The sequence below is a fragment of the Myotis daubentonii genome, chromosome 5, assembly GCF_963259705.1.
Source record: "Myotis daubentonii chromosome 5, mMyoDau2.1, whole genome shotgun sequence".
Lineage (NCBI taxonomy): Eukaryota > Metazoa > Chordata > Mammalia > Chiroptera > Vespertilionidae > Myotis > Myotis daubentonii.
The window spans coordinates 19,624,763-19,639,978 of NC_081844.1; the positions used below are offsets into that span (position 1 = coordinate 19,624,763).

General features: G+C 55.9%; 1 protein-coding gene across 1 annotated transcript; it reads right to left on the reverse strand.

The window, feature by feature from the left end:
* Positions 1 to 2,118: 2,118 nt before the first annotated feature.
* CCDC124 (coiled-coil domain containing 124) lies at positions 2,119 to 12,053 on the reverse strand. Its single transcript, XM_059696249.1, has 5 exons — positions 11,921 to 12,053; positions 6,118 to 6,287; positions 3,542 to 3,731; positions 3,046 to 3,160; positions 2,119 to 2,573 (listed from the first exon to the last, which is right to left on the reverse strand). The coding sequence occupies exons 2-5, from the start codon at positions 6,274 to 6,276 to the stop codon at positions 2,366 to 2,368; spliced, it is 672 nt and encodes a 223-aa protein (XP_059552232.1). The 5' UTR covers positions 6,277 to 6,287; positions 11,921 to 12,053; the 3' UTR covers positions 2,119 to 2,365.
* Between the last annotated feature and the right edge of the window lie 3,163 nt (positions 12,054 to 15,216).

Sequence of the window (15,216 nt, forward strand, 5' to 3'; positions counted from 1 at the left end):
ATTTGGCTCTGTTGACTAATGAGTTTGCTGACCACTGGTCTCCACTGGTCTAAGGGAACAGACGTTATTACCAACATCTTCACGTTTAGGGGCTGACGGCGGTCCTCTCAGCTCCTGCCCTGAATTTTATCATTACTCTGTAGCTGGCCGGCTGTCCCCCTACAGGTCCCCAAGCCGGGCTGCCAGTACAACTCCTCAGCTCCGATCCACTTCCTCCCCTAGTCACACAACTGCCTATCGCCCTTGCGTGGAGCCCCATTCCTCAGCCTGGAGGGTTCCTTCCTAGGGTTAATCACCATTGGTCCCTGACCTTCCCTGATCCCAGGCCCCAAAGACCCCATCATAGCCATGCCAGAGGCTCCCTTGCCAAGTTCTTCACGCTATGCCCTCCCCACCACCATCTTGTTGGTTCTCGAGATAGCTCAGGGGTAGGTACTGTTTTAGTCTCATTGTATACAGGAGTTAACAGGCTCAAACCCACTAAGTCCCTGGCCTAAGGTCCTAGAGGTAAGAGGCAGAGGCCTCCATTTGTGGGGAGCCATCTGGACTCCTGCACTGCTTATTGGCAGACACCTTCACCCCTGATTCTTGGTCCCACCACCCCTGCTGGTTCCCTCACAGCTCTGGGCACTTCCTGGCTTTATGACACAGGCAGGTGACAGTTCTCCCATCTGTAGAGGGGACCAACACCTCACAGGGCTGTCCTCTGGGCTCAGTGAGATATTACCAGGGCCCAGCATTCAGGGGATGCTTCTTACAGCTGGTCTAGTCCTCCCATTCCCTGTTAATGGGCGCCCTCTGCAGGGCTCCTCCCCCATCTTTCTTCCCTCACCTCCACAGGGTCCTCCTGAATCCTCCACATGCCTTCCAGTCCTCGTCTCAGGGTTGGCTCCTGGGGGACCCCGGCCTAAGCCAGTGCTCATTGTGTTGGTTAGTTTTTATGCCAGCTGCCACCGTCTCAGGCACCCTACATACGGCACTTCAGCTGTACCCAATTACTAATGGCACCCCTCCCTTGAACAGTAGAGTTGTGACCTCCAGGCCTTTGCTCCAGTGGCTCCTTTGGCCTTTTCTGTTTCTTGTCTGTGGAGAACTTCTATGCATCCTTCAAGGCCCTCCCTCCCTCTGGGCAGAGCCTGGCCCCATTTGGCCTAGCCCTGACTCACACAGTTGGGGATATCTATGAGGATCTGCATCTGAGACTTGCCACTTGAAAGAATAGCCTATTTGGCAGGAAGAACCAACAAGGCATAGGCCCTGAGGGGAAACAAGCCTGCTGTGCTGGAGCTGAGATCAAGGAGGCAGGAGGAGCTAGAGCTGAGCAGGGCGAAGAATGGGGGGTGGGGTGGGAAAGGAGGACTCGGACAGCCTTGTGGGTGCAGGGAGGGTGTCACTTCAGTGGGAGTCATAGCAGTGACTTGGTAAATGCTTAGACCCCACTCCTCACCTGTGGGCCCATCTCCAAGCTGCCCTCCCTCTCTGCTGACTCCCTAAGGGTAACTAAGCACTTGGAAGCAGAAACCAGGTTCAGATTCACCCAGCCCTTCCCAGTCATGTGGCCTCTGAAGGGATGCTTATTGCTACGCAGACCCACCTGCCTGCTGCAGCCTCCAGGCTTTTGCCTGCCCAGTGCCCTGCCTCGGTGATGGAATCTGACTGATCTTCCACTAAGGCCTGCTCTGGAGGAACCCTCCTCTGGGAAGCCTGCCCAGGCCTCCCCCCAGATGCCTCCTGTGTTGGAACAACAGAGCAGCCAGCACTGCCTGACCCCAAGCATAGCATGTGACTTGGCCGCTGACTCTGACCCAGACTTAGGATGCCAGCAACTTGCCTCTCCTCTCCTCTGAGTCATTCCCTAAAGTGACCTGGAGCCAGAGCCTCCTCAAGCTTGGAGTCGCACTCTTGCAGGAGCCCATCAAGATTCAGGAATGGCGGCACAGGGTCTTCACTGGACAAATGGCCCAGCCAGGAGGGAGCTCCTTTGGGCCTGAGGCACAGGTCTCAGGTAGCTTGCTGCACCAGGAGTGCTGCTAGGAGCTCTTATCATCCTTGGCTGTGTATCGCATATCCCCCCTCACTCCAGCCTCCCCCTGCCCCCCAGACTTCAAGTACACACTCTGCCTCACCCACCACCTTTATTGGGCATCAGCCCAGGACTGCACACGGGAGGGCGGTGGGTGTCACTCACAGCAGGGACCCTGGGCGGGAGGCATGGCTGATGATGCCAACTAGCCCCCAGGACACGCACTGGCCCGGGCCTCTCTAACCTTGGGACCTGACCCGGTGAGATGGCAGCAGGATCACGACCCTGACCGCCCCTAGGGCGGCTCCCCCAGTTCGTGGGGCTGCTCCCGCAGTTCGGGGCTCACTTGGGGGTGTTGAAGGGCACGGCCCGCTGGTTCATGGGGTTGTCTGGTGAGCGCAGCCACTCCTTCTTGAGTAGCTGCTTCAGCTGCGACAGCCGCATGTTGGGGTTCTCTTGCTTGAGCCGAGGCAGTTGCTCCTCCTCAAAGGCGGTGAAAGCAGCCCGCATGCGGCGCTCTGGGTGCCTGTCTCCGGCCTCCTCCGCCACGCTGCAGGGAGGACACAGGACTTCAAAGGGGCCCAGGAGCGACCTCGCCCTAGAGACTCAGGCCCCGCCCCCAGAGGCTCAGTCCCCGCCCAGGCTTAAGCCGCGCCCCAGAGGCTCAGGCCCCGCCCAGGCTTAAGCCGAGCCCCAGAGGCTCAGGCCCCGCCCAGGCTTAAGCCGCGCCCCAGAGCTCAGGCCCCGCCCCCAGAGGCTCAGTCCCCGCCCAGGCTTAAGCTGCGCCCCAGAGGCTCAGGCCCCGCCCCCAGAGCGCAGTCCCCGCCCAGGCTTAAGCCGCGCCCCAGAGGCCCAGGCCCCGCCCCCAGAGCGCAGTCCCCGCCCAGGCTTAAGCCACGCCCCAGAGGCTCAGGCCCCGCCCCCAGAACGCAGTCCCCGCCCAGGCTTAAGCCACGCCCCAGAAGGCTCAGTCCCCGCCCAGGCTTAAGCCGCGCCCCAGAGGCTCAGGCCCCGCCCCCTACCTGAGCACCGCGATGGCGTCCTCGATGGTGCGCGCCTCCAAGCTGCACTCCTCCAGCACTCGGCGGTTCACGTTTTCCTCCAGTGGCACCTCCAGGTGGCTCTTGGCTTTCTCGGCTGGGGATGGGCAGCCAGCCGGGTGACAGAGACATATCCAGAGAGACACAGTGGGGACAGAAGGGAGGGGAGAATGATGGCAGGAACGCGACTTGAGCTGAGAAGCCCTTCCAGGACCGACCTAGGGGGTGGTCCTACCCTTCCGGTGCCCAGCCCTCTGCCCTCCCCTGGAGCTGGGCACACGGAGGAGACTCGCACACAGCTGCTAGCTCCGCAGCCTCGGGCAGCGTCCCCCATACTGGGGAGGAGCGGCGCTCAAGCCGAGGCCTTCTGGGCCACGCCCACCCATGCTTCCTGCAGAGCCCAGGCTTCTGGGGTGGGGAGGGCCGCTGCCTATTCTTTAATGTTTAAGAGGGCGGAGCACAGGGGACCCTGCCCCACCTGGTTCTTGGGCTTCCTTGTGCTGATGGTCTCTGCGGAGCGTCTCCTCAATCTGGGCACGGGTGACTTTGCTTGGCACAGCTACCCGGGGGGCCTTGCTGCTCTTGAGCTTCGAGTCCTCCTCCTCCAGCAAGCGCTGGGTCTCCTTTTTGCGCTCCAGCTGCTCCAGGCGCCGCTTCTCCTTCTCCTCCTGGGGTGATGGGGCAGTCAGGGGTGGACCCCACCCTACCACCAAGGTGGACTGAGACCCTGCGGTGTGCCAGACCCTGTGTTGGACACAGGGGACACGGCTGGGAGCACGACGGCCCAACATATATGAGGATAGGAACAACACAGGTGGGGATAGGTCTGGAAGGAAAAAGTGACCCCTGGGCAGAGGAGGAGCCAGCCAGGAGGGGGGGGGGGAGTGGTGGGAGTGGCAGGTGTAAAAACCCTGAGGCAAGAGCCACCCGGCAAGCCGAGAAGCACAGAGAACCTAACCGGCGTAGCTGACCTGGGATGGGAGGTATAGAGGGAGAAGTGTGTGTGTGTGTGTGTGTGTGTGTGTGTGTGTGTGTGTGTGTGTGTGTGTGTGTGTGTGGAGTTGGGGGTGGGGCAGTTTAGGAGCCTCAAGGGCTTGGGGCGCAGTTTGTATTGGATTGCAAAGGCGACAGGGGTCACAGAGGGTCTGAATCCATTTGCGAGCTGGGGCAAGAGTTCTGCCCTTTTGGGTACAGAGACCTTGGAGGAGGCAGTCCCCAGTCTAACATCACAGTGGATGGGACTGATGGCACCATGGCTCCTCACGGAGAGAGACCCAGATGCCAGTGGGACGAGGGGACATCTGGCCTAAGAACTTATCCTTGGTCACTGCCCTTCCACTGCTCCAGGGACAGAGAGAGGTTCTCATTGTAGTGTGTGTGGCCTTTGGCTGGGTTCTGCACTGCAGGCACCCTCACTTGCCTACAATTCTGCCATCTGCCTCCCATGCCTCCGGGATAGTCCCTGCCTGCAATTCCCCAGGACACTCCCGTGGCTGGACTAAATGTCCCAGGAGAGGGGTTGACGTGCCTGAGGATACCCACTGAGCTTCCATCCTGCCTGCGTGGCACAAAAGTGTGTGTGGGCAGGTTTAAAGGTCAAGGGTGTTTGAGTATAGCTTCTGGGGCTCCCACTTCTGTGCTCAGGCACCTCAGGCAAGGCCACTGTGTTCTGAGCCTCAGTTTCCTCATCTGGAGGATGGGGATGACCCCACGGCCCAAAGCGAAGGCCTGGGGAGGGCTCCCCGGGCCCAGACTGCCAAAAGGTTTCTGGCTTTTCTGTCTGCATAATGGGTCTTTGGCGGACACTGATTTTCCCTTTGGGTTTTCAACTTTGCTATGTTGTCAAAATGCTGACAATCAAAAAGTTTAAAGACCCCTCCCCCACAAACCCAATGTAGAATGTGAAGAGTGGAGGGAACCAGTGACATTCAATGTCTACTAACCACAAGGCAGGATCCAGTTCTGCACAGAAAGACAATGGGCAAACTCTCAAAAGTGCCCAGGCACCCCATGATCTAGGTGTGCAGGGACTGCATCAGCACTGCTACTTTCCACAACCTTTATCAGTTTTCCAACGGAGGAAACCCCTGTTCTCTGCCTGGAGTCACCATCGCATCCCTCAGGATCCTAGGCAGGCGGGACCAGCCCAGGAACCAGGACGTGTTCTGCGGGTCTCTGGTGCCACCTACTGGGCTGGACAGGTAAGCACCAGCCCTCAAACATTCCCAGACAATTAAGCACCCATTGTGTGCGTGGCACTGGGGCCCATCAGGGATAGCAGCCATCTCTGCCCTCTTCTGTGTTTTCATAAACTCCTGGGAGATCCTGCAGGCCCAGGTCAGCAGGTCACAAGTGGGAGTCTATCCAGAACTTCCCAGCCTCGGTTCTGCTGATGTCTGGGCTGGCTCATTCTTTGCTAGGGGCCCAGTCGCATGCCTGGCCTCACCCACCAGATGCCAGGAACACCCTCCACCAACCAGTTGTGACAACCAAAAATGTCTCCATGCCCTGGCTGGCTTGGCTCAGTGGATAGAGTGTTGGCCTCAGACTGAAGGGTCCCAGGTTCGATTCCAGTCAAGGGCACATGCCCAGGTTGCAGGCTTGATCCCCAGTAGGGGGTGTGCAGGAGGCAGCCGATCAATGATTCTCTCTCATCGTTGTTGTTTCTATCTCTCTCTCCCTCTCCCTTCCTCTCTGAAATCAATAAAATATATATATATATTCTTTTTTTTTTTTTAAGTCTCCAGATGTTGTCAGGTGTTCCCTGGATGCAGAATCACCCAAGTGAGAACTGCCAGTGTAACCTGACCCTGGCATCACACGAAGGAGAGAAACGAGCCCATGGAGGGCAGTGGCTGCCTTGCTGTTCTTCCAACGTGCCAAGTCCTGGCCACCCCAGGACCTTTGTATGAGCTGTTGCTTCTGCCTCCCTCCCTGCCCCTGCTCCGGGTTTAGTGGCTCCTTGCCCTTCAGGCCAAAGCCCCGGAGGCCTCCCCCCACCTTCTCCCATGAATGCCTGTCTCAGCCACAGCACAGCAGCCCAGGGCCCCCAACCTTGCGCTGCTCCTTCCTCATGACGTGTTTGTCCTCATCCTTCCAGTAGGCATCCTCCAGCTCCTTGTGCTTCCGGGCATCCGCCGCCGCCTTAGCCTCAGCCCTCCGTGCCCGGGCTGCTGCTGACTTGGTGTTCTCGCCCTGGAACTTCTTGGGCATCCCTCAGCAGGCTGTGGGAGGAGGGTGGGGACCAGTGAGTCAGGGGCATCCATCTCCAGGAGCCCCAGACTCATTCCTGGGCAGCCGGGACCCCCTTGGGGCCTCACTAGCGTCGTCTGTAAAACAAGGGCTCAGACTTAGTGATTTCTCTTTTTAAAAATGTATTGAAGTGAAACGTACAGAACACAAAATGAACCCTTTTCAATGTACAATTCAGTGGCATTTCATACATTCACAATGTTGTATAATCACCACCTCTAACTAGTTCCAGAACACTCCTATCCCCCCACGTCCCTCCTTCCCCCGGCCCCTGGCAACCAGTAATCTGCTTTGTGTCCCTACAGATTTGCCTGTTCTGGACGCTGCATAGAGATGGAATCACACATGTGGTCTGCACCTGGCTTCCTTCACTCAGCATGTTTTTCAGGATCATCCACATTGTAACGTGAGTCAGGGCTTCATTCCTTTGTATGGCTAAATAACATTCCCCTGTGCGAATGGCTATTTTGTTTATCCACCCAACCCCCGGTGGACATCTGGGTTCTCTCCACTTTTTAGCTCTTGTGAGTCATGCTAGTGTGGACTTCTACAGGCCAGTCTGCCCCCTCGAGGCTTCAGTTCCTGAGTCCCACCACCCTGAGGCTCAGTCCCCCCCATCCTGGGCCAGCAGCGCCGTGAATGGCAAAGAAGGACCCAGCCCCGGCTCACACAGCTGGGAGGTGCTGCAACAATCATGAAGCTGCTGTCTGGGGGGCACATGGTCTGTGCGAGTCCCAGCTACTTCCCAGTGCCCAGGCCTCTGCTAAGCACTTTATATGGGCCAACTCAATGAATGCCCCAAAGCCGTAAATGTGGGGACTGTTCTTATTCCCATTCTCAGACAAGAAAGCCGAGGTACCTGGCCAGGTCACATGGGGCTGAGCTTGGAGTGTCACCTCCAAAGTCTGCCTTTCAGGTGAGGAAGGGAAGGCTGTGCAGTTGAGACATTAACAGCACTACTTCCTCAAGTGCTGACTGAGGACCAAGTGCTGTGTGGCCCAGGGCACATGCCTTCGGGGCCTCAGTTTTCCTCATTTGGGAAATGGGCTGATGCACATCCCTCTTATGTCATCCTCACCCCTCGCAGAGCCTTGGAGAAATGGGCCCAGCATCCAAGAATAAAGGGGAGGGAATGTGGGGCCATCCCGACTTAGGACAGGCAACCTCTAAGTCCGAACTCTCAGCGGGGTGACTGGTGGGAGGAAGCTGCTATCTCTGAGCCCTCGGCAGAAACGCTAATATCAGCTCCTGTTTGCAGCAGTTGTGCGCGCTGGGCCAAGTGCTTCACAGGCAGCGTCTTAGTGAGTTCCCACCACCCTGGTGGGTGACAGCCCGGCTGAGACCTGAAGGAGGGGTTGAAGGCAGCCCTGTGAGGATAAAGGGGTGAGGATACAGGGTGAAGGGCACGTCACATGCAAAGGCCTCGAGGCAAGAATGAGGCTATGTTCAGGCACCAGGGAGTGACAAGGCAGCTTTGAGCAGGGCAGGAACACTTTCTGATTAGTTGGTTCCAAAGCCCTCCCTGGCTGTCAGGTGGGCGGCACCGAACACTGAGGGAATGATGATGATGCAGCGGGCAGAGCCGGAGGTTTGATCGGATAAAGCTGTGTGTGTTCTAAACCAGTGGTCGGCAAACTGCGGCCCCTTGAGTGTGGCTCTTCCACAAAATACCACGTGCGGGCGCGCACGTACAGAGCGATTGAAACTTCGTGGCCACACTCAAGGGGCCAAAGAGCCGCATGTGGCTCGCGAGCCGCAGTTTGCCGATCACTGTTCTAAACCATTTCATCCCCGGCAGCAGCAAAGGCATCCTCCACCAAGCACTTTACAAGGACCAACTCAAACAAATGTCCCACAACCTTAACCATGGACTGTCCTCATTCCCATTCGAAGGTGGAACGCTGAGGTACCTCACCAGGTGCCCATTTACACGTGAGAAACCGGAGGCTTTGAAAGGTTAAGTGACAGGCTGAGAGCCATACCGGGGGCTAGTGAAGGGGCCTGGATTCCAACCCAGGCCTAGCTCCTCAGTCCCAACTCCATGCTCCTTTTTTAAAAATTGATTTCAGCCAAAACCGGTTTGGCTCGGTGGATAGAGCGTCAGCCTGCGGACTGAAATGTCCCAGGTTCGATTCCGGTCAGGGGCATGTGCCTGGGTTGCGGGCACTTCCCCGGTGGGGGGTGTGCAGGAGGCAGCTGATTGATGTTTCTCTCATCGATGTTTCTAACTCTCTATTCCTCTCCCTTACTCTCTGTAAAAAATCAATAAAATATATTTTAAAAAAAATTGATTTCAGAGAAGAAGGGAGAGGGGGAGAGAGAGAAAAACATCAATGATGAGAGAGAATCATTGATGGGCTGCCTCCTGCAGGCCCCCTTCTGGGGATTGAGCCCGAAACCCGGGCATGTGCCCTGGCTGGGAATCGAACCGTTGACCTCCTGGTTCATAGGCAGATGCTCAACAACTGAACTATACTGGCCAGGCCGGACTCCATGCTCTGTATCACTGCTCCACCCTAGGGTCCTGGCAGGTCCCTCAGGGAACATCAACACAGATCAGGACTCAGAAGCCACTAGGGCCCCTCACTTGACACAGAAGGACAGTCCCTCCGGGCTGAGATGGGAAGCAAACCCCACGAGGAAGAACGGGACAGACTGGGGATCAGTGGATCCAGGAGACTCAGGATTGAGTCCTCGGCTCTGTAATCGTAATTGATGCATTTCCCTTCAAACCCCAGTTTTCTTATTTGAGATGTGGGGGTGATTCTAGTCCTTCCCCACACTAAATCCAGCATCCATCACTGAGCATCTACAACAGAAACCCTCTCCAGATTCCCCAGGAAAGCACCACGGAGTGGGGATTACTGTCCAAGTTACAGATGAGAACATGCCTCACCCCCTACTCCAGTGCGAGTCCCTCCATTTCTCCCTTAGGAATCCTGCAGCAGGCACACCAGCCTCCTTGCTATTTTTCAAATATGTCAAGAGGGTCCCCACCTCAGTGCCTTTGCACTTGCTGTGCGCTCTACCTGGCTATTCTTTGTTCCTCTTTGTACCTAGTTAACTCCTATTTAAACCTCTTGCAGCCTTCAAGAAGCCTTCCCTGGGTCCCCTGACTCTTAGACCTCAAACTTTTCTTTGAGATCCTTGTCTGGGTTGCCTTCTGTTCATTTATATGATTAACAAACGTCCCTTTTTCTCACCGGCTGGGAGCTCCATAAAGGCAGGGCTGGGACTACCTAGGTCACTACCGTGTCCCCAGTACCCTCATTCACTTGCACAATAAATGTTTTTCTTTTTCCTCTCAATAAATGTGTCTTTAAAATTTTTATTTATTGACTCGAGAGAGGTTGATTTATTGTTCCTCTTATTTATGCGTTCATCGGTTACTTCTTGTATGTGCCCTTACCAGGGAGTGAATCTACAACCTTGGTGTACGGGGATGGTGCTCCAACCAACTGAGCTACCAGCCAGGGCTCAGTAAATGTTTTAGGCAAATGAGTGAACAAGTGTTGACTTCCAGGGTTCCTCCAGTATTTACTTCATGCTGGGTTGTGTCCAAACTCAGCTTCTTACTGTTCTTCCCACTCACCCCCTCCCCTCCTGCCTCTGGGACTCTGCTCTTGCTATGCCCTCATCTAACACACCCCGCCCTAACCCCTCCTCCTGTGAAAACCCGGCCCAACCACAGGGACTCTGCCCCAGCATCTCCTCATCCTCACCTGCAACCCAAGGCCTGACAGGACTTTCTGACCCCCTCTTCAGGCTGAGAACCCAGGACTGATTGCTTGTGTCCTTCTAACATGCCCATGCTGAAGCCCTAACCCTCAGTGTGACTGTATTTGGAGACAGGACCAGTGAGGAGGTGATAAAGATTAAATGAGGTCAGCCCTGGCCGGTGTGGCTCAATTGGTTGAGCGTTGTCCTATGGACTGAGGTCCCCAGTTCGATTCCCAGTCAAGGGCACATGCCTGGGTTGAGGGCTCAATCCCCAGTAGGGGGCATGCAGGAGGCAGCCAATCAATGATTCTCTCTCATTGTGTGGTATTTTTAAAAAAATATACTTTTATTGATTTCAGAGAGGAAGGGAGAGGGAGAGAGAGATAGAAACATCAATGATGAGAGCGAATCATCAATCGGATGCTTCCTGCACGCCCTATACTGGGGATCAAGCCCACAGCCTGGGCATGTGCCTTTGACTGAAATCGAACCTGGGACCCTTCAGTCCGCAGGCCGGAGCTCCATCCACTGAGCCAGCTAGGGCTCTCATTGTTGATATTTCTGTCTCTCTCCCTCTCCCCTCCTCTCTGAAATCAATAAAAATATTTTTTTCCAAAAAAAGAAGACATTGGTGGAAATCCTACCTTAAAAAAAAAAAGATTCATGTGGTCATAGGGTGGGGCCCTAATCTAATAGGGTTGGTACCCCTGTCAGAGCAAAAGACACTAGAGCATACCCTCCACCATGTGAGTACACAAGGAGAAGGTGGCCGTCGGCAGGTCAGGAAAAGCCTGCACCAGGAACTAAACTACCTGGCACCTTGATCTTGGACTTCCCACCTCCAGAACTGTGAGCAAATCACTGTCTGTGACTAAGCTGCCTGGTCTGTGGTATTTGCTATGGCAGCCCAGGCTGACTCAGACAGACAGCTCTTCTCTGGAACACAGTCCCTCACTTTGTCATTCAGCAAGCAGGTACTAAGCACCTAAAACAAGGGGGACGCTGGAGAAAGAGGTGGAGCCAATGGGCTTCCTGCCCACATGGGATTGCCAGGCTGTCTGGGAGATAAACATTAAGAGTGACAACTTGAGATCTGAGCTGTGATAGGGACCTGCAAAAAAAAGGGGGGGGGGGCTGGAGGGGGCTTCTGGGAGATGTGTGTCAAAGGACTTCCTGGATGAGTTATCCAGGAAAAGGTCTAAAGGAGAGGAAAATCCTAGCCCCCAGGAATGTGGGGCAGGCAGGCTAGGAGGAGGGATTTGTACTCCGGGGTGATGGGAGGGTGGGGAGGGTGCTAGAGCCCGGAGGCGCAGACCTATGGGAAGGAACCCTCTGAGGTTGGTGAGGAAGTAAACTGGGATGGGGAGTGGGGAGGAGACAGAAGCAGGGAGCTCGAGCAGGGATCCGGGGAGTGGCTCTGGCTGGACAGCGGGGACACTCAGGTGGGAATCAAGAACCACAAAACTGCTTGGATGTGAAGGTAAGAGAGAAGAGATGAAGCGCAACGCCGCCTCCTCCAAGAAGCCCTCCGGCCCTCCCTTCTGGGCTCGCCCGGCCCACGGTCCCTCGCTCCCGTCCTGATCCCACTGCAAGAAGCCGGGGACGGAGCTCTGTCATCCCCTAGCCTGGGAGCTGCTCAAGGGCAGGGCAGGGCCGGAGCTGGCGGACTCGAACACGCCGCTGTCCCTCTGGGTTACCGTCGCGAGCTGTGGTTAATGAGCACAGCCCCCGCGGCAGCCTCCGCGACTGGGCGCCGGAAGTGCGCCCGCCCCGAGCACCCCACCTCTCGCCCTCCTCGGGGACGGTCCCAGGCCCAGGCGCCCACCCGGCCCACCCGCACCCCGCCCCCCGAACCCCAGTTCCGCCCGCACACGACCGCTCCTACCTCCTGCCCCCGGCGCCGGTCAGGTCGCTCCTCTGTGAAGTCATCGCGGGACTTGCGTGCTGCGCTCCCGGCGGCGCGTGCTGATGACGTATCCGCGCTGCCGCCATCTTGGTAAAGGAAGTGCCGGCTGATCTCCGGACCCAAGCCGAGGTTCATTTATTCGTTTTCTTCAAAAAGCGTATAGTCTGCCCTAACCGGTTTGGCTCAGTGGATAGAGCGTCAGCCTGTGGACTGAAGGGTCCCAGGTTCGATTCCGGTCAAGGGCATGTACCTTGGTTGCGAGCACATCCCCAGTAGGAGGTGTGCAGGAGGCAGCTGATCCATGTTTCTCTCTCATCGATGTTTCTAACTCTCTATCCCTCGCCCTTCCTCTTTGTAAAAAATCAATTTAAAAACAAAGAAGAAGCGTATAGTCCATAAAAACTCATCCCTGGTGCTCACTGTAGATATTTGCGAGCCGGGAGGGGCAGGTACAGGCAACCTAGAGCCTTGCCTTTACCAAGATGGCCGCTGCCCGGAGGCCGGACGGCCGCTGGCACCTCGCACGTGGTCGGGTGGCATCAGCCGGGGGCTGTCCCCGCTGCCCCCGCCAGGGCGCGCCAGAGCCCGCAGCCCGCGCGCGGTCTGTAGCCCCAAGAGGCGGGGAAATGGTCTTGAGCCCTGCGCTATGGCTTTTATTTTTTCAGCGCTCTCCTGTCTCCCCTTCCCTGCCTCCCGTTTGCGGAGCTGGGGAGGGAGGCGGCAGGAGAAGGGGGCAGGAAAGTTAACACCGCGCTGTCCAGGTGGGGAAACTGAGGCCCGTCAAGGCCAGGAATTGAATTTAGCCAAAATGTAACCGCGAGCGGCTCCGATTTCTCGCGGGCCCCTCCTTCTGGATTACTGTCCTCCCCTACCCCCTTGCAATGTTATTTATTATTTTGTTAAACAGATTTGGGGGTCATTTTGAAACCCGGTCTGGGCTGCCTGCCACTCACTACTTGAGCCAGTTAAGCAGAGGCAGGGTTGAATCCTGCGAGTGTTTATTCCAATACTGAGGGCAGTGTGGGATAGCAGCAGGCCATCCACAGAAATCTGCTCTGCAGACCCCCTGCCCCCTAAAGCCAGCTGCTTATATTGGGTGGCAGGACAAAGATGATATGGGGAAGTAGGCGAAGGAATAAGAAAGGGTGTAAAGGTTACAGGTTACTGGCAGTGCGGGCTGGGGTTGCAAAGGGGTGGGGGCACCTCCAGGACTCCATTGTTTCATGGAGTTAATCTTTCTTGGATAAAGAGAATGGACCACATTTTGAGGTTAATCCCCAGGTCCCAGGATGTACAACTCCCAGGCAGGTCAGAATGTGCTTTCTTTTTTTTAGATATTATATATATCTGGGTGGGACTGTGGTCCATGGAAGCAAAGAATTTTCAGTAACCACCAGAGGCTTGCCCTGATGACAGTGACCGGCACCCTGCCTTGGTCTGGCGCCCCCGCTCACCTGCTCCACCATCCTGCCATGGCCAGTGCCTGCCATGGTCCGCATATGCCCCCTGGTGGTCAGCACACTTCATAGTGACTGGTTGTTCAGTTGTTCCACCATTTGGTCTATTTGCATATTAGGGTTTTATATATAGAGATTTTTTTTATTGATTTCAGAGAGGAAGGGAGAGGGAGAGAGAGATAGAAACATCAGTGATGAGAGAGAATCATTGATTGGCTGACTCCTGCATGCTCCCTATTGGGGCTTGAGCCCGCAACCCAGGCATGTGCCCTGATCTCCTGGTTTGTAGTTCGGTGCTCAACCACTGAGCCACATGGGCAGGGCAGAATTACTTTCTTTAATCAGAACAAAACAATCACAGTTAACAGAGCATGATTAACATCCTATATAATAAAAGCCTAATATGCTAAGTGTCTGGTTGTCTGGTCGTCCATTCAACCAATCAAAGCATAATATGCTAGTGTTATGCTAAGGCCACTCTACTGCTCGCTATGACATGCACTGACCACCAGGGGGCAGACACTCCAACCGGTAGGTTAACTTGCTGCTGGGGTCCAGCAGATCAGGACTGAGCAGATGGGCTGGACACGCCCTAGAGCCCTCCTGGGGTTCCTCCCCAGCTGGCTAACCTCCTGCATCCCTCCCTGGCCCCCGATCGTGCACCAGTGGGGTCCCTCAGCCTGGCCTGCGCCCTCTCACAATCCGGGGCCCCTTGGGTGCAGGACAAAGCCACCCTTTGTCTTCACTAGCAGAGAATGCAAACAAGGATTCCGGAATGCTGGTGAACCTTGAACCCATGGCAAGGGCCAAAGTTATGCACCAATTGTCTAGTCCAGACAATGGGGGTTCAAGTTATTTCCTGATAACTGATCCTTCTAATATTCACTGACCTTTAAGATAGTCTGTCTGTTACCGCAATTACCTGCCTAAGAGCTAGATGTGTATTCAATATTGAATAAAAGGCTGGGCACCAGTGTAAGTCCTTCCCCTTGAGTTGGGCTTGCCTGCCTGGACCCCAATATTTCCAAATTATCTCTTGTCTCTTTCATTTGCGTGCGGCCCCTCCTCCAGATCCTGAACCCTGAACCATGCGGGACATGGGGGAACATACACACTTGGGGAATGTTGGAGAGCTGCTTTCAGCCTAATCCCGCTCAATGCAGGAGCTGCCACCTGGTGGTCAGTGCGCTCCCACAAGGGGAGTGCTGCTCAGCCAGAAGCCAGGCTCATGGCTGGCGAGTGCAGCAGTGGTGGTGGGCGCCTCTCTTGTCTCCATGGCAGCGCTAAGGATGTCCAACTGCCCTGAGGGGAGCGAGCCTAAGCTGTCAGTCAGACATCCCCCGAGGGCTCCCGGACTGCGAGAGGGAGCAGGCCGGGCTGAGGGACCCTCTCCAAGTGCACGAATTTCATGCACCGGGCCTCTAGTTTCTTATAACTACAGCTAGTCCCCACTATTCTATTTCTCCCTCCCACCCCTAACAATATGTGCTAGGGATCTGAGGATGGTTACACTGGGCCTGGCTGTGAGGAGAAGCAGTGAGTGAACTTGGGAGTCAGATCACAAGAGTCTGACTTGACCACAGAGTCCAACCCCAGTGACACTGCTGGGACCTAGGTCAGACCATGGACCTCTCCTGCCTTAAAGCCTCGCCTAGGTCCTTCCTGCCCCCTTCTCCCATCTCCCCACCTCTCCTCCCTTGTCTTCCCCATTCTCTCTCAGCCCCAGCCACACCAGCCTCCTTTCTCCAAATGACCAGTCACTGTCCTGCCTCAGGGAGTTCACCTGTGCTCTTCCCTCTGTCCTCACCCAGCATTTCC

Bases quoted from the DNA above. Each gene is read 5' to 3' on its own strand.
- CCDC124 (XM_059696249.1), bottom strand. From the start codon at position 6,276: ATGCCCAAGAAGTTCCAGGGCGAGAACACCAAGTCAGCAGCAGCCCGG. The intron at 3,161-3,541 runs GTGGGGCAGGGT...GCCCATCCCCAG, and splicing joins CAAGGAAGCCCAAGAACCAG to CCGAGAAAGCCAAGAGCCAC. The intron at 2,574-3,045 runs GTAGGGGGCGGG...TCCTCCCTGCAG, and splicing joins GACGCCATCGCGGTGCTCAG to CGTGGCGGAGGAGGCCGGAG.